This window comes from Alligator mississippiensis, chromosome 10 (genome assembly GCF_030867095.1).
Source record: "Alligator mississippiensis isolate rAllMis1 chromosome 10, rAllMis1, whole genome shotgun sequence".
NCBI lineage: Eukaryota > Metazoa > Chordata > Crocodylia > Alligatoridae > Alligator > Alligator mississippiensis.
In genome coordinates, this window is record NC_081833.1 from 15101704 (window position 1) to 15121406 (window position 19703).

Consider the following 19703-nt stretch of genomic DNA (forward strand, 5'->3'; position numbering starts at 1 on the left):
AGAATGACTTTGACATGGAGGTGGTTCTTCTCACTGTACTCTCCAAAGAGGTCAATTCCCATGATGCTGTGAACAAACAGTGCAGGCCAGGCAAGTAGAAAGCTCCTAGCTGGTTCCAGCTGCTCATCTCCAAAGGCTTTGGCTGTTGTGCTATCTCCTGATTGCCCAATTTTCCAGTTGACCGTTCAGGTTCCTCTTACTCCCTGGCTGAAAGCTGGACTCTATATCTAGGTCCCTGGATCCCTGCTGCCTGACTCCACAGGACAATAGAAGAAGTATGCACTGTAATCCAAGTAACCAAAATAACTTCTGTTTATGATGAGTATCTTCACTTGGGAAAAAGGTGTGGATTTTACAAGAGCTCTGACCATGTTAGTTATCTGGATATAAAAATCCTAGTGGTGACAAGGCACAGGATGGTTTCTTCTTGACATTTCTCACTGAGGCATGTTCTAGAGGGGAAATCAGTCTGCTGATTGAGGAAAGCTGGACAGAAAAAGGCAACTGCAAAATAAGAAAGTAGGCACCTGCCTATGACAACAATGATGATTTCTGAAGCCTCTTGGGAAAATATCAAATTTTGTAGGGTCTTGAAAGAGGCAGTGAAATAAGTCACTTCAGAAAATTACTTTCAGGCTCTCTCTCCTATCTAACCCTGCTCACTATAAACATAAGAATCTGTATAGTTCTAGAACATCTATAATGACAGCTGGGATTCTGGAACCCAATTCCTTGGCATGGGCTGAGCTCCACAACAACTTATTCAGCTACTAGATTCCCAAAGCACACAAATGCAAGTTTACTTGCATTGTTAGCAGCAATGTCCTTCAAACCTGGACCCAGAGTGCATAATTTCAGTCCATGGATACTGAAGAGTACTCATGGAACACCAAGCAACGTTGCAGCAAATTGGAGATGTGGCTACTTTTGCAGGAATGCCACTATTAAAATGAACCGAGATTACTGTACAAGCAGAATGCTCATTTTGTACCAGTACAATGCTTTAGTAGTTTTTTTAGAACAGTATGACTGTCAAACAATAGAATTTAAAAAAATACTGTGCATTGTACTTGGCTAATTAAAATAAGCTAACAAGACTGAAAGCAAAACTTACAGTAGGAATGAAATTAAGTAGCTTGCTCACACACACACACACACACACACACACAGAATGACAAGCTTACCTCCATTCTTAATGGAGGCTTGCTCAGAATACAAAAAAACCCTTGAATCTTTTTTGCAATTAAAAAGGTAGCTTGAATTATTAGCAACCCAAGATGCTACCCAAAGTGCAATAAACTCACCACCATTTTTCTCTGGCCAAAAGAATAAAGTTGGGCATAAAAAAGTGTTCAAAGTACCCACAGTAGTATTCTCAGCTAGACTGGCATACAGGAATTTATCTGCCATATTACATACTCAGTATTTTAAAACCCTGATTCCTTTTAAAATCCCTTAACTACAAGCAAAAGTCAATTTACTAGTAGGGAATTTACTTATCAAGCTTTTGGATGGCCACATTAATTAAAATTTCATCTGATCATGCTTAAATAGTTTGGTAGGGATAATACAAGGAGAAATACCAGATGCCAGTATTTTAAAAGACCTTTTGGTTAATTCTCAATAGAGAATTAAAGTGAATGCCATTTAAAAAAAAATGAAGTTAGAGGGTAATAATCTAATGTATATTTGTTTTGTAAAAGATAGCAGCAGTTATTTTTTAACAGATGAAATTCCAGTCATTCTATATATGCACAATACTATACTTTTTTTGGTAATACAGGGACACAATTTAATGGTTTTCTTTGCATTTGTTTTTACAAGAGTCAGATGCCAGAAACAAACAGAACATTCAGTTAATTGATTAAAAAAAAATCATGTACGTTTACAACATCAGAAGAATTAAGACGAAATATAAACCTTTGCTACTTACAATTGTTCTATACAGATTAACCAAATCACAAATCTGTCACAATATAAACGTTTAATTGTTACAATATAATGAATAAGAACATACAGAAAATGATTTTTATAAAATTTTCCTTTACGTTTTTCTTTTAAACTTACCATTAACTAAATTAGCTATGCAGGACTTTTGGGGTACATAACTAAGAAGGCACCAACAGTACAAAGCAAATACAAAGCAGTTTGAGTATTTTCTTAAGAGTGCTCTACACTGATACAACACAAGAAAAGGCAACAATAGTAAGTAAACCAGCCGCAACCTTTAAAAATTTGTCCTGGATTTACAAATATAATCCAACTTTTAAATTCCTCCCAACTTTTTATTTAGTTTTGATCACAGCACATGCTACAAGAATCATTGTATGCTTCACTTTACTAATGTGCACTTTTCACTAATTTAGTGTCTTCTATTTCAATTAACTAAACCATTTTAAAGCACATATGAATTTAAAACTTATGTAAAAGGATTGTTCAGACTTTTTAAACCACTGCATTTACAAAAATATTTTCCCTAAAATCTGGGATTGCTTGAAGACATTGCTGTACAAATATAAAAGTACTATGCAAGGGACCAGAGTTGTCTGTATTTGCATGTATATATGGGAATATATTTATACCATATCACTGAGCTATAACAGCAATCAATAAATTTAAAAATATCAATAACTAATGCACTAAATAAACTACACTAACATAAGCAAATATATATTAATAAAGTTTCAATCTATGGTACAGTTGCTCAGCAGACAACCTCTGACATGGTATAAATATACTGTAGCATATTATGGTGGGCAGCAACAATAGATCCCTCCCCCCAGTTAACTGATAATAACCAGACTTGACTCCGTTTTATTTGGGCACTGCTGAGTTATGCAATCATAGTGAACTCCTGAAAGCAAATAGTGCACTACTCTGCTCACCCTGTGTAATGTATTAAACTTTTAGGGAGTATGTTGCCAAAGTCTCAAAACAATTTTCTTGTATTACGGGTTTGCATATTTGCATTTTTCTTTTCTATAAAGGTTGGAATGTTTTTGACAGTCATCTGTTCACATTCCTTATAACCAAAAAAACATCTTTATACTATTAATAAACATGTCACATCCAAAACAATGCACCTTTCAGTTCTCTGCTACTCTAAGGGAATTTCCAGAAATATAACCTAAATAATATACACATTAAAAAATAAAATCAGATGTAGTTAGGAAAAAAAAAGTCACAACACAAAGTTATTATAGGCACCTTCCTTTTGAATATTCTCCAATCTGATAAAAATCATGCTTCTGCAGTTCAAACATCTATGAGTTCAACTCAAAAGTATTTAACGATTGCAGGAAAAGACCATGATAAATGCAGATAGTGGTTTCATGCCAGTCTGACTCAGCAATGACGGTTAAGGAAGAAAGAAGCTGCAAAGCACCAGATGTTAGTAAAGCAAACCCATGGCTTCGCATTTAGAAGAGATGCTAATTCAAGGGTTAGTTCATTTAAAAAACAAACAGAAAGAGCAAAAACCACCCCCCAGCAAATAAAACAAGTATTCAAAAGATGAACAGGGAAAGGGGAGCATGAAATGAGCTGCCAAAGCTCTTCCTTAATAAATTAAAAGTTGAGGTGTTACAAACTAAAAGTTTCAGTAACAGTCATCTTCTCTATTCTTGCCAAATTAATTCCTGTAGTAACCATGATGATGCAAGTGGCAGAGAATCTGGAAATAGTTCAGCTTCTTAAAGCAGAGAGAAAAGCATTTTGGTAAAGATATGATATGTAGAAAAGTAAAGAGAAATTTCTACACTAGTATCAACAGTCAAGTGCAGTATTGTAGAAAAAGTTGTTAGCATAGGTACTATACCACAATTCAACCATCACCCGTGCAGTGTTTTGAGAATGTTCTTAATGTATGTTGTATGCAACAAACATTCATGGGACCACAGGATCTTCCCAATAGAAAATGCCCTTTAAGGATTAACACTTATTTATTAAAAATTAGTTTTGGCAGGCTAACACAAACTATAAATAAAGAAACAAATTTTAGAACTTTATATCCTGTAAGCACCCTTATGTACTGAGAGTTTAAGGTAATGGCTTTCTAAATTTCCTTGAAAAGCGGACTAAGAAGTACTATGAGGAAGCCTGGGATAATTAACCAGCAAGCATCCTTGTATACTAACTACAGTAGCAAACTGAACCTGATTTCCATTCAAACACATTATTCAAGAGGAAACCAAAAACTAATTTTTAACGTTAATGTGAAGATATAAGATTTAAATTTATTTCCATGAATTACAAGTGCATTTTGTTCATATTAGCAGGCAGTCTTTATACAATCCATTCTTCACTGCTGCCAAAATAAAATGAGAAAAAGACAGCAGAGATATGAAAAAAGCTAAAAATAGAACTATTTTCCTAAGTTATTTGTTGAATAGCATTTCAGTTGAACACAACTCAGAGGTAACAATAGATTTTTTTTTTCAATCATAGGCATGTGGCACTTAGACAATCATCTTTGCACAGAAAGCTTTAACAGTCATGCGAGGGCACAGTAATTATTTTAAACAAGGCAAATTTCTCACCACAGAGAGCAGTGGGGAAAGAAAAGGAGGCACTGCACTGGAACATAACACCTAGTAAACTCCACATTATACAATTTCAGTAACAAATACTTGAAAAGATCATTAAAAGGTATACAGTTTTAAACATGATTTAGTGCTAGCTTTGTTTGGTTGTCCTAACTCAGCATTATCAGAAAAGTTTGATAGTACTTGACTACAGAACAGTATTTCATGTCACGAGCTCATGGAGACTTGATTACAAATCACTACAGTGTAAGTTGCAAGAAATGAACTTGAGAGGCTGACATGCTGTAGGAGCAAAAGTAAATCCAAACTTTCTTATTTAAAGATGCAGTGTTCCTCTTTGCAAAAACCCTGAAGGTCAGTGATTCAATTCAGGTATTATAAAAACTAAATCACCCTCATTTGAAGTGTTTCATTGGTATATAGTAGGTAGACTGAGCTTAGTAACATCACATTTTGGTTTCTCTGCTTACTAATGCATACTGTTGGCCTTTCTCAGAGTAAGGCATTCACAATTAAGTAATTATGTCATTGTGTTCTTTGTCGATCTTTCACCACACAGTGAAAAACTCCAAGTCTGTGAGCTGCCACTCATTCTTTTTGCATAAATCTTGTAAACACTACATAGAGTATGAACTTTGGAAGTACTATAACTCCAAAACGGTCAAAGTAGCAATGATCTTTTAGAAATGTTAGGAGGGAGGGGGCAGGAAGTGTAGGATTTCTCCCCCCACCCAATAAATGGGAAAGATTTCCTAGATGAGTAGATGAATTCTGTTAAGCTGGGTTCCTACATATCCATTATATGCTGTACATAAAATGTTGTAGGCAGCATAAGACACTTAAACAAGTGCATAAGCAAGATTAATGTGAACATGACCTATGCTGCAATCTGTAGCACACTGGTATATATTTACGTAAATCCTTATTGTGAGTAAACTGTTAATGTTTAAAGGACAAGTGCAAAAACATCTGGGATGTCACTGACTTAAAGTGCCCTGAATAATAGCTTTCCCTAAAAAATGTCAGTGACTTCAGTAAAATCAGAAAAAACACAGTTCATGGTGTAAACTTCTTATGGGTTTATGAGTTATCTGCTTGGTTAATAATCCAATAGTGAAAGGAACTACTGCATCTTTCAAATCAGAAAGCAAGCAGTTAAAACGTGATCAGCAGTAGGTGCACTTATAGTACAGCACTGCAACAGGTCAACAATGGGCATTACGCATAGGAGTGTCAACAACAGTTCTTCAGGCTTAAAAACTCACTGAAAGCATAAAAAGCCAAAACTACCAGAAACTGCCCTCCTGAATGGCTCAAAGGAGTTAGTGGATAAGCTGAGATAGGCCACAAGACATGACCAAGGATAAAGAACTGGGAAGAGGAACAGCAACATTTGAGCATGCCCAGTCCTTTAAGTCCTTGTCCTACAAAAAAAAGAGCAAAGAACAGGTTTTAATGAAAGCATTTTTAGCAAATTTTAAATTGAAAAGTTACTCATATTTCTGCACCTCAGGTATCAATTTGGACTGACAGCTTGCAGCTCCCCATAAGATTCAAAGGCAGCAACACCAATGTTCGCAAGATCTTTAAATCCTACCTACTTCTCCCATGTTCTACTGAAGCTTTCCTAATATTCAGAGTGGCTCAAGGAGCAAGTTTTCAGAACTACTGGTGTTAAGCTAACTTGCTATCCATCAGAAATAAACCAAAACAAGGGATTTCCAAGGTGAATAAAAAAAAAGATGCATCAATCCAGACTGCTGGAATCTGATTAGCAGTCCTAAAACAGGATGTGGATGAAACTGGACAGAAACCTGTCCTCCTTAAGACAGGGGTGGGCATAATATGGCCCACAGGCTGAACTCAGCCTGTCAAATGATTCTACCTGAACCAGTGCTGCTCCTCTGAAGGAGACCTGTATCCAACGCCCAGCTGCCCTGGCTTTCAGTGCCTCTCACCCTTCTCTCTTCACCTAGCCTGGCCTGGCCTGCCTCCTAGCCTCCAGTGTATTCTCCAAGGCAGGGGGCACTGGGCTCCTGGCCAGGTTTCTGCCCAAGACTGTCTGCATACAGCTACAACCCTGTAGCCATTTGCAGACTAAACAGCTTGACCCCTGGCAAGCTGAAGCTCAAGTCAGGTTCTCTCCACTGGTGAAGGAACAGGTACAGGGGGAAGCCAGCAAGGAGCTGCAGGTTATCTGGGCTCTCTACACTGGAGCCTGGTAGGGGCACAGGCATCACTAGCATGGTGTGGCACTGTGTTTCCATATGCTTCAGTCATGCCAGCTGTACTCATGTGGCCTGAAGTAGCACGTGGGAACAGTGTGGCAGTGGTCTGGCCCAGCCACATGCTGGGGACTCAGGGCAGGGGAGGGGGTGCAGGGAGAAGTGGGGGAAAACAGTGCAACACTGGCCCAGCCCAGATAACCTGCAGCTCCTGGCCCTGTTCTGCCTGCACCCCCACCTCCCCTGTCCCAAGTCTCCAGCATGTGGCCAAGCTGGGCTCGTGTCATGCTGTGTTCTTATACGCTGCCTTGGGCCACATGGGTGCAAGTCCTGCCTGAACTGGCTGCATGCCAAGGACTTGGGGCAGGGGTGAGCAATTATTTGGGCTGGGGGGCCACTTTGGGAGTTTCAGTGAGCCGTTGTGGGCTGGGTCAGCACCCACTGCCCCCCCCTCCATAACAGCTCACCGTAACTCCCTAAGTGGCCCTCCAGCCCAAATAATTGTCCACTCCTGCCTTAAAATGTCAGCCAACTAGTGATGCTAAATAACTCACCTTTTAAACAAGTATTGCAATCTACAGTGTCCACTAGGTAGAAGAATGCTACCCAATATAAAAAAAAAATAAAAAAATCAGCTGCATATTAGCATTAAAACGACTTAAAAAAAAACAAATGTCAAGAGCCATATACTACAAGTATTTTCTGCTTCTCATCTTGCTTAATAGAATCAGCCACTTATTAACATAAGAATCTGAAAATACACTATAAATACAACCTTCCTTACCCTCTGGCAATTAGAATCCAGCCTACAGTCTCACACTGCTGTATAGCTAGACTGATACACAATAACCTGCGTCTTCAGAGCATGTGCAGTAACAGTGTCTGCAAGGGCTTTTTATTTTGCCACCACTTATTAGAATTAAAAATGCTCTGGCAGATGTGATTCTAGTAAGCTGGGGACACTGCACAACTAAACTACATGTCCATGCAATCTGTTCCACTAGTTATTGCCTTGGTGGATTGTGTCTTAGCACTTGCTGGATGATCCTTTGCATATAACCTTCCTCAAAACATGTCACATATAGAGATGTCATCAGCTGGCTTTGCCACTACACCGGAAGCAGCTTTACTTTTAGATAACTAAATACTCTGAAGTTCATTTTCTTGTGGATATAAGAATTTCAGCTACTTTCACTCAGCATGTCAACATTAGGGTCCAGATTCAAGCCAGAAGTTCCGAATCTCAAGGAAAGAAACTTGAGACTCAATCAAGGCTACACAGATAACAACAGGACTAGATTTATAAAATTATATTGAACCATTGTTATCACTTTTCAGCAGACTTATTGAAAATGAAGCAAAAAGTGACCACCTCGCCATCGCTGGCTCCAACATCTACTGCAAAACAAGCAATTTCATGTTAAGACTGGGAATGAACCTAAAAGTGGGAAACTACATCCAGTTGGAAGCACCCTGCTCCTCTGAAGGAGATAACTTCAAAAAAAATAATCTAAGGGAACAGAGTATTTCTATGCAGTGTAATTCAATTACTCAGGACTGGCCTTCACATTCAAAATATAATATTCAAATAATCGTGACAGGTTGACCAGTTGATTATTCTTGGCACAACTGACTACCCCAGGTGTATCAGACTAAGCTAATTAAAAACAGCTTTACATCAGCCAACTTCACTCTTTGCTACTATGTTCAAACATAATAAGGTTTACTAGTGAAGACAAGGCTTCAGTGATCCACTCTCTCAAGTAGCTAGTTTTGAGCAATAACAATTTCTTTCAAGTTTAAGGAATTATTAAACTGCTGGCCATCAAACAGGCATTCCTTCTGACAACATTACCACTCCTCACCTTTCCCCGAGGTTGAGATGGTCTACTAGCAGTGTCTTCCACCAAATGTTTCCACACAACTAGAGACCTCAGCATCTGACACTGATGCTGGTTTTACAGTTACGGAGATAATTTTCCTCCAAGCTGCTTACTTATAATTCCATTGTCTGGATTTCCCATTTTGTCTCTGTACTGTTATATTTTAGTGCACTTCTCACAGACACCTTCAGAAACTATCCATTTTGTTTATGTGCTGAAGTGTAAAGCCAAGAAGTTGGCTGCAAAACTCAGCAAGATAAAGTTTTCCATTTTTTAATTTTTTTTTCCCTATGAGAAAACATTTTAATTCAATTCTTTCTATAGAAGCACGGATATATGCATTACGAGTTATGACTTCTTCTCTGACACAGCTAGTAACAGAAGTGGAAGTTTGACACCATCTTGGTACCATAAATCTAAAAATTTTCCTGGTGTTGATACCTGGTTTTCATGGTAGGAGCTGCAGCCTGTTCAGTCTACTGTTAAAAATGTAGATGCTAACCATGTAAATACAGTGAAAACAAATCAAAGTTAAGAGAACAGATTTCAATATTAACTGCTGTAAATTTCATATTACATAACTGAATATTCAAGCTGGTGACTGTGGAGGAAGTTACCTTGGTTTGACCATAACAGTCTATATTTCCACAAGTCTCTTCACTGACTTAATTTTTGTTGTTGTTGTGAATTTAGCCTTCATGAAAAGGCACTGGATCACCACCCTGGAAATTGAAATCCTATTTTCAGTGCAGATAAAGCACTGGTTGTGGCAGACCAATAAAGTTTCCATGCACTGTCGTGCTAACTTACTTAACCTCAACCTGTAAAGACTCTCTTGAGATACGAATAGTGTATAGCAGGGATAGGCAACCCCTGGCAAGGGTGCCAGAGCGTGGCACTCGAAGGCATTTTACTTGGCACTCGTGTCTCCGGGTGGATGGCAGGGAAGGGGTTGGGCCTTGCTGCTGTAACAAGAATTGGGTGACTCATGGCTCCCCCACTGTCTGCCCCTGGCACACCAACATCCTATGAGTTGAGGTTGCGGGTGTTTTTGGCACTCTGCCCAAAAACACTGCTGACCCCTGGTGTATAGGCTCAGTAAATGGATTGTTTTGCTGAAACTGCCAGAACAGATGCCAGTTGTAATGGACAGCTAGAAACCCATACTAAGATAAGCTAATTTAAACAGACCACAAAACAAACCAACTGTCTAGGCCATCTTCAAATGTCTGATGTAGGGTACATTTTTCTGTCATTTCTATTCCTATAAAAGGAGCCAAACCCGCACTCAGTGAACTATCTAGCAATACTTTAAACCAGGGGTGTCCAACCTTTTTGAATGTGGGGCCAGATCATGAACTTTTTATCACCCAGTGGGCTGGCGAGCCATATTCAAAAAGACCTCACAGCAAGCAGTATCACATCACTCCCCCCCCCAAAACGAAAGTACAGTGTTTACTTTCGTTTCCTGTCGCAGCACCTTGGGCCTCAGAAAACGCTTGGAGGGCTCCATGGCGGCCTGTGGGCCGTATATTGGACAAGACTGCTTTAAACCAAGGGCTAGTAACCCTTTTTTGCCTGGGAGTTGGAATTACATCCCTCACAGTCAGAGGTGCATTCATATGACAATATGGCAAGAATGCCTGCAGCCAAAGCCCCCTATTGCTGAAGCTACTCCTCTGCAGGCTAGGATCCAGGCCCTGGCCAACATGTTGCAGACCCCTGCTTTAAGCTACCAGGCAAAAGGAAGGATAGAGATGCACCTAATCAACTAACTAACTGAGTCAGAGATGTATAAACTTCCATGAGCAAGAGCTGAGCTTATACATCTCTTGCTCACAAAAACAAATGCATCTCCAATTCAGTTAGTCTATAAGATGAATCTTTACCCTGACTTCAGTCTAACATGGCTAACTGCCCCTTCTCTGCTTTTAAACTATTAGTATGAAATGCTATTTGAATAATTCTGAGGAAACTTGTTGATATTTCCAAATGTCAGAGTACCTAAAAAATGGTATGAACTACATCAATGGAAGATTATTGTAGATAAGAAGGATTATGTGCAAGTTACGAAATATGGAGACAGGTGTGGACAAAACATTTAAAGAAGTTCCACATGATTTTAGATAATTTCTGCAAGTTTCAGTTTTATGGGTTGTTTGTTTTTTTTCAGATGAATGTGTGAGACTGAATAATAGTACAGGAGTATTTGAAACTCTTATACCATCTTCATTTAGAGTAATAGGTCAATTAAAACAAAACTAAAATATGAAAACATTTTGATGTATATATTGATTAGGCACTCAAGTACCTATTTTGGAAACATTCAAAATAACTTAAATGGCTACCATTAAAAATGTTTGTTTTACACCGACTGATTTTTTCTCTTCACATTGCAAGAGAATAACAGTTATTTATTTTAAAATAAAAAGGGCTAATAAATTCATATGAACTCACAGTCAATTTAAGAGAGATTTTGATATCAAGCTGTTTGCACAACTTTTGGCAAGTACCTATTAAATTTTACTGTCACTCTTTAGATGTAATCTGCAAATTAAATTAAAAAAAGCACATAAAAACTGCTTGGATTTTTATGGGCAATTTAAACACTACAGAGAAAAAAGTTAAATCCATTTCTCTAAAGAAATTATGAGCAAGGTCAATTCAGCACTCAGGAAGCATCATCTACATTTAAAAGGATTACTTAAGTATACTAAATAAAATGATAAACTACATTTATGCATAAATGAAAGCTATGTTAAAGTTTTTGGGTTTTTTTTTTAAACTCATTTGAAAAAAAAAAAAAAAGGAACATGATTCATTATGATCATGGCTTTATGTACCTATGCACAATTTAAGATCGATATCCTGGCTGGAATCTAGCAGTTTCCTCAAAAATCAGTTCTTTCAGCTTCTCTTTCGGCAAGTCATCCAACTCCATGTCAAACTTGAAGGGTGCTTCAGCTACAGGCTTAAGAAGATGAAGGAGATGTTAGTAATTTTTAAATGTTAAGTCATATTTTTCTAGACTTTATCTATTTTGTGAATGAGAACTTGACTGATAGCTGTGTGTGTTATCAGACAAAAGGACAAATAGGAGGCACAATAGGTGGTCCTCTTGATCTTTTTTCAAGATCATAATCTTTTCTGGCAAATTTTAAACAGCTCCTTGTATAGCTTCTCAAACTTAGATCATGTTAAAATATTCAGGTAGAGTCAAGGCTCATAAAACAAATACGTCAGAAAATGTTGCAGAGAAATACTTATCTACATTGTTATAAATGAAGGTAACTGTCCATTATAATCTTAAGCTTGACTTCTATTTTTCCCTACTTCATCAAAACTGTGCAAGTCTGATCAAAATGTTACCAGAATAGTCTTATGCCAAGACTGAGATTTTCTGGGAAGTATAAAGGCACTGATCTCAGTGGTGGCAGATGACAGAACAAGGAGAAATGGTCTCAAGTTGCACCAAAGGAAGTTAAGGTTAGATATTAGGAAAAACTCTCTAAAGGAGGGTAATAAAGTGTTGAAACAGGTATCCAGAGAAGCTGTGGACACTTCATCCCTGGACATTTTTAAGACCTGGCTAGACAAAGCCTTGGCTGGGATGATATAGTTAGGGATGGGCCTGCTTTGAACAGGGGTTTGGACTAAACAGTTTCCTGAGATTCCTTCCAACCTTAAATTTTCCAATTCTAAATCCTAACAGGAGCCCTGTTTTAATCATGCAATAAATGCAACATCTACCAGGGACCTTACAGGATGGAGCTCAGAGTAAGGTTAAGCCTTAAAAAAAAAAAAAAAAAAAAAAAGCTTTCCCCATATCTGTATGCCCAATGTTTTTGTAATATACCTACAGAACATTTTAAGCACAGCTAAAAAAAAAAAAATCTAGAACAAAAATAATTGAAAACTGATCATTTAAACAAAAGATTTGTAAAGAGTTAAGTAAAAACTTATTCAAACTTTTTGAGCATTGTAAAATGTACATTTCAAATTCAGAAGAGAAGAGAAGATAGGTAAAGTAAGAGCTGCAGTAAAAGTTAACTGGCACTTTGTTAGCTGGAAAACTCTATTAACCGGCATCCGAGCGATGCAGCAAAAGTGAAACTGGAAGTACCACTTCCAGGAGACTTCCTATCTCGCCGCCGCAAGCTGAGTTTTTCTTCGCCACTTTTTCGGCCCACGGCCCAGGGCAAAGCAGCCTGCGTGGGACCCCCGTTCCCTGACACACTGACGCCGGGCAGGGCACAAGAGGGTGCACATTTGATTAACCAGAATATTTGATTAACTGGCATCCCCTATTCCCGGGGGATGTCGGATAACAGAGTTTTTCCCTATAGATCTTTCGTAATAAAAAATTACCAATACCATATTCCCCCAACGACTAGCAAGCTTTGCTTCCATAAACAGCAAGATATAAAAATATACTAAGCATGGCAACACTTATGACTATCCAGTGATGCAGTCATAAGAGACTAATAAAGTAATTATAAAAAAAGTTTAACAATCCTTTTGCAGCTCTTAAAATTGCTGTTTAGATAGGAAGTACAGATGCTTTCTAGAAGGGGAAAATTTAACTTCAACTTGCATGCATCTTATTAAATCATAAAAAAAAAAGTCAGAGTATTCAGCTGTCTAGTCAAGCCCACTGTTCCTATAGCTGTATTCAAACATCTGCATAATACAAATGTTTAGTTGAGGAATAACTTGGTTTATTACAATAGTTTTGGCTACCCAGTCCAGTCCTTTACTACCTGATGCTTTACTAGTGAAATATATTATTTAAGGCCTTTTAAACATGTCAAACTTGCACTCCCAAAGTTAAACTCCCCCTCCCATATTTAGATGCCTAGAAGTAACAGTTTTAAAGAACCTGAGATATTTATATCTGCTCGGGTTCTTTAAAATTGTGTCGTATGTACTATATAGTACATGTGTACACACAAACATACACCACATACACACACTGATACAGAGGTTTTAAACAACTAGCAGGGCAAATTCATAATTTACAGCTCAAGTTTTCCAATTCAGAAAGAACTGTACAAATCATATCCTTAGAAGACTTCCTTTTACTTTAGGATTTTATACTATCCTCTGCAATATTTATATTAAAAAAATATATATATATTTTACCTCATCACTTGGATCATAATACTGTTCCAGGTAGGGATGGGCCAAAGCTTGCTCCACTTCAATCCTCTTATGAGGATTAAAGGTTAACATTCTATCCAGCAAATCAAGTGCTAAGAAAAGAAAGTTGTTAAAAAAAAAGTCAACACAGTTTGTGTTTTATCACATTAAAGGTAAAAATCATTGGTACAATACAAACAATAACTGTCCTTTGCTATAAATATTTGTTTTGATAAGTATTATTCTTAAATCTTTGCAGATGACACATAGGAGGAGCTGAAGAACCAATTTAGCAAGGACTTTCTATTTCTATTTTATTACCCTCAATGTCTTCTCAAAATTCCTGTTTTCTGATCATTAACCTCCTCTTCATATCAGTAGGAAGGTTTGTGCTATCTAGCGCAGTGTTTCTCAACACATGGGTCACAATCCAAAAGCGAGTCACAAGAATATATGAAAGAGTCACAAATAAATGGTCTGGACTGGCCAATGTTTACAAATGGGCCCTGGTACAAAAAAAAAGATTGAGAACTACTGATGTCTAGCATCATAAACCAGTGCTAAAATAAGGTATTTGTTTATAAAGCTATCAGTTATATTTAATACAGAATTGTTTGCATTTCCCACCCACATGTTTCCTACCAGGATAGAACAAGGGTCCTATTACACTCCACAAAATTTAGGTATTATGGGACTTAAAGTAAAAAATGAGGTTAGAGGACAGCAATAATGGAGATATGCAAAGGGATAAAAACTGAATCTTAACTATAAAAGTGTCTACCATGACATAGTAAGTCTAGTAATTCTGAACATGTTAGCGGATCCTTTAGTGATGCAGGCAAAAGCTGTAGAATGTATGAAGGCATCAAATGAGCAATTGATCCAGTCAAAAAGAAAACAGCTTTGCTGAAAGAGTTAAACAGAAGTGTCATTACTGATCATGAAACTCCAGCACTGGACTGAACACTATGAAATTCTATACTCCAGTGCGACTGAAATCAAACGCGAAGAACTCAAAGGATTACCACAGTTAAAAGTTATGACAGATTTGAACAACAAGCCTACATTAGAAGATTTCTAAAGAGCCAATAAATCAGTTCCTGGGAACAAGGCATCTGGCAACAACTGCTTGCCTGCTGAAACCTACAAAATGCGCTGATGGCGAATCACTCTGAAAGCTTCATGAAGTTATATGCTTTCTTTGAAAGAGGAAGTGGTACCAGAAGATTTCAAAGATGCTTGGTTTGCAGAATTATACAAAAACAAAATAGACAGAAGTGAGTGTGACAACTATAAATTTATCTCCCTTTTGAACATGGTCAGAAAAGTTGTCACTTGCATCATGCTTCCTAGGCTGCAACCTCTAGGACTAGGTGAAAGAATCTATCCTGGAAGTCAATGCAGTTTTTGCTCAGGACTCTTCATTCATTATGCAATATTTTCAAGCAACTTCAAGGAAACTGGGTTGTCAAGGTATGAAGGCAACTGTAGTGTATGAAAGTGAAGAATCAGATGCCTCTGATGTCAGCAACTGGATGAAACAAGTTCATCTTAGCCCGTCTTTTTAACATCTGCTTTTCATTCCTGCTGCTTCATGCACTCAAGGAGAACAATGATGGCATTTATCTTCTAACCAGACTAGATGGAGGCTTGTTGAACATTGCAAGGTTTAGAGAGAAAAAACCAAGGTGAAAGAAATGGTACCTAGAGACTTCCTGTTTGTGGATGACATGACCTTGGCTAGTTTCAGTGAATATTCTCTGCAAAGTGTCTTGGACACATTTTGTGAGTCATGCAAGAGCTTTAGGGTGGCAACTAGCCTCAAGATTGTGATCACGTACCAAGGGGTGAAAGAACGAATACTTGACGTGACTCTGGAGGATAAACCTCTTGGTGTCGTTGACAGCTTTGTTACTTGGGGTCTACAATCAGCAGGAAGCTGGACCTTCAGACTGAACAAAATCAGAAAAGCAGCTAAGAATTTCAGGCTATTGCAGAAAGGTGCATGGAATAACAGCAAGCTAAAGCAAGGATTTTCAACCAGGGGTACACGTACCCCTGGAGGTACTTGGGATGGCCTCAGCAGGCGCTGCTGCCGCTACTTCCACTGCCGCCATGCCACCAGCATGCTCGCTGATCAACTGCCAGGGGACTCCTCTCTCAACTGGCCACTGGGGGTACACAGACCCAGAAAGATTGAAAACCCCTGAGCTAAGGTGAAGATGCACATGTACAAGACTTGCGTGCTATTATCCCTGCTTTATGGTTCATAAACATGGACTACATACACTAGGCACATCAAGAGACTGAATAGCTTCCACATGAAATGCCTGTATAAGATCTTGAAAATAAAAAGACACAAGACAGAATACTAAAACACAGAGCTACTGCAGCATGCAGGACTGACAAACTTAGAAACCACTATACTATCAAGAAGAGGAGGTTGCGATGGATCATACATGTCAGGAGAAAGGGAGGAGACTGTATCCCCAAGAATATTTTGTATAGCAAGATTCAAGATAGCTCTAGAAAGCAGGGTCACCCGATCTATGGAAAAATTATATGAAACCATTCAACATCAACCGAGAAAGCTGAGAGGAGCACACAGAATCCTGTCCAATCTAGATAGAACATCTGGCACCAGGTGCAGCTTAACATGAAGCAGCTTTGGTCCTGAGGATGGAAGCAGAGTGAAAAAGGGAGCAGCATGCTATAAACTTGGATTCCAACTCAGACAACATATGGATCTGTGAAACTTGTAACAAGCTGTGTAGCTCTCAAATTTGGCTGGTCAGCTACCAATTCATCAGGCATCTGACTAGACTGCAAGTATACACCATGATCCAGAGCAGGGGTCATCAGCCAGGGGGATGCGGGAAGGCCCTAGGGGGTATGCACAGGCAGGCGGGGACAGAGCGCCGCCTCCCAGGAGCAAGGTCAGGGCAGAGTGAGGGCAGTGGCACCCCTCTGCAGGCTGCACAGGCACCACCCGGCCAGTCGGGCTTGCACATGGTGGCACTTGCCACCTCCGTCCACCACCCCGTGCCACCGCTCTGCATTTGGCCACATGTCCCCTGCATGTCCAGCCACCCACAACTCCTTCCCCCCTCGGCTGCCAGGGGTACACTTATTAAAAAAAAAGAGGTTGAAAACCCCAGATCCAGAGGATCGACAGTTGACTACAGGTGGATCCTCTCCCTACACAAGCTTTAAAAAGCTGTTAAAACTAAATTCCAGCAGTAACCTTAGAATCTTTTCACTACTGTATTTGAGACTAACATAAGTATACGGTTAATAAACTACAGATCATTGGTAACAGGCCCAGAGTGCTTTTCAGGTAACTGCTCAGAACCCTGGTTCTGAGTTGTGATTTCTGGACAAGCCAAAACAGTCTAATTTTATTTTCAAAGCAAAACGTCCATGTAAATTTTCTTCTCATAATTGTTTGACAATCCTCTGCCTAAAACCAGTAAGGAGTCAAAACCTTTTCAGGAATTTTACAAAACAGTCTGCTAAGTTAAGCATACTGCTTGGTACATACCACATTTACCTGAATCCAACAGGACTTTGATTTAAGACAAACGCTCAATAATTAGATTTTATACATGGAAAACTTTATATTAGTTGTTTTTCCACGTAGAATCTAATCACTGGAGGGTCATCTTATATTCATTCTCTCCCTTCCCCCAACACTACCATTGCTGCAGCAGCAAAAGCAAAGAGCAAGGGGGGAGGCAGGTGGCCTCACCACCCTCCTTCCCCCCACCCATGTTCCCTACTACCCCCTGGTGCCCATTGCCCTCACCACCTGCCCACTCCTGTACTCAATAGCCTAGAAAGCCTCTTCCAGTGCAAGATTCATACTAAAATACTGAAGTTAAAAACAAACAAAAAAACCCCTTTCACGCTTCTGCAATTCCCACTGTACCCCACACTACTAAGTGTGCTCGTGAAAATGCAGAACTACTGAACCACTGTTAAGAATATTCAACTGTGATATCTTGTCGGCAAACAGGACTATATAACACCTTCCAAGTTAGAATAGGAGATGCATCAGATTGTGAAACACAAGGCTTAAGTTCTATGGGGAAAGCAGTTTCTATTGGTTATTGCACAATGGCCATTTTAGCTATTTAGCTTGACAGAGGTGCCTCAGAAAAGGCTCCTTCCTGCAGCATCTAATTAATATGTTCAGAGCTAAAGAGTGAGGTAACAGTTTCAGACTGCTAACATTGTTCCAAATAAACTGTAATACTGAGACCTGGCGGGCTTGGCAATTTGTGTTTGACAAATCTATACCAAATCCAAGCCATATCCAGAAGCATGCTACAATGTTTGATTCCTACCTTGTCCTCTAGGTTATAAAGAACAACAACTACCTGCTAATAATTCTGGTGTTTGTATTATTGCTTTTAAAATCAAATAGCTATGCTTAAAAAAAAAAGGTCAGAATGGCAAGCTGGTTGTTTCTGTGACAGATGTGATCAACAAGTTCACTGGTACACAAAATAACACTTTTTAGCTGCACGCAGATTACATGCTGACCAGAAAGAAAACACCTCCTTCTCCTTTTTGTGACTCATATGCCTGATGGAAATGTGGATAGGAGGCTATGACCAGATCTTCCTCTGTCCCAAGTTCCCTCATTTAAAGTAAATATCTCTTTATCTCGCTGTTTTGAGATGATCCTGAAAGAAATTTATCTTTGATTCTGTCCTAGGATGACCATTACCCTTTACAAGGTATCATTCAAAGCCCACTGACTTCTGAATTATCATCCTTTCTACCAAATCTCTTCTGTTGTTTAAGTTTACTTTTTAGAGGGATTTTCTCCTGCTTTTTGTTAAGCCATGGCTTACTGCATCTATTTGACATACCAAACGCTTGAAGTTGTCAGATGCATCTGAAATCGTGATAACTCAGCCCTACTACTAGGTCACTCCATCCCAATTTCTACTTCCAACATTCTTGCGATTGCTTCACTCTTTAGGGTGAGTGCATCTTCCTAGATGGACACCTTTGTGTACAATGCTGGCATTCAATGTTACAGTTTCTCTCAGTAAATATTTCAGAGTGAAAACTGTGTATAAATCTGTGGCTATAATAGCCAGTCAGGAAAAAAGCATCATGGCATGGAAGAATTTATTCCTTTTTGTTCATACTGGTGCTTAGGACCCTTTGGAAAATGCAAAAGTAACTTCAAGCAAGAATATGTCCAAGAATGATGTTCTGTATATTCAACAGAGTAGATTCTCATACATTAAATTTAATGCATTAGTGTTTCAGAAAAATTTTTGGAGCCAAGCACTTTGGTGAGCTATTGATTTACTCCAAAGGAGGAGAAAGATCTCAAATAGGCATATGTTGCTTTTCTGAAAAGTTTCTCTCCTAACTGCTTGTTTTACTAGATTGTGCGAACATCATCTAAGTAGATCTAGCTGTATCCTTGAGTTCTCAAGTATGCTATTAGTATAATCAGCATGCTAATAACTATGTAAAAACATATCTATCCACACTGACAAAGTTAGAAATCTGTTGGATATTAGCCATGAACATTGAAGAGAAAACTTAGCACATCATACTAGTTGGGAAATAAGGTGCGATGAAGTCTTTGACTTATACTTGGTTATTTTCAGCTGCTCCTATTACAATAGATACTCCTCTCTAATACAAAACATACTGGAATTAGTTTATTATTGAACAGGCCAAAGAGCTGGAGTTATCACTGTTTTTGCTCCATTTCTTCTCAGCTTTTGACCTCAGGAAGGAGAAAGAATAAGATTCTCATTTGATTAACTATATAGTTCTAAACTGAAATTGCCATAATTCTACATGAGGGAGAAAAAACATTTTCTGATTTATATAAGATTTTGATATCAAATTGAATAAAGTTGTGTCACTTACAACTTCCT

At 38.6% G+C, this 19703-nt stretch overlaps 1 protein-coding gene across 1 annotated transcript in view; it reads right to left on the reverse strand.

Moving 5' to 3' along the window:
• Positions 1-1766: 1766 nt before the first annotated feature.
• Positions 1767-19703, reverse strand: part of MAPK1 (mitogen-activated protein kinase 1) — a 52949-nt gene continuing 35012 nt past the window's right edge. The window contains exons 7-9 of the mRNA XM_006269319.4: positions 13795-13904; positions 11496-11623; positions 1767-5968 (exon numbers count right to left, since the gene is read on the reverse strand). Coding sequence (XP_006269381.1) covers positions 11507-11623; positions 13795-13904 — 227 coding nt within the window. The 3' untranslated portion in view covers positions 1767-5968; positions 11496-11506. The remainder of the gene's footprint in view (positions 5969-11495; positions 11624-13794; positions 13905-19703) is intronic.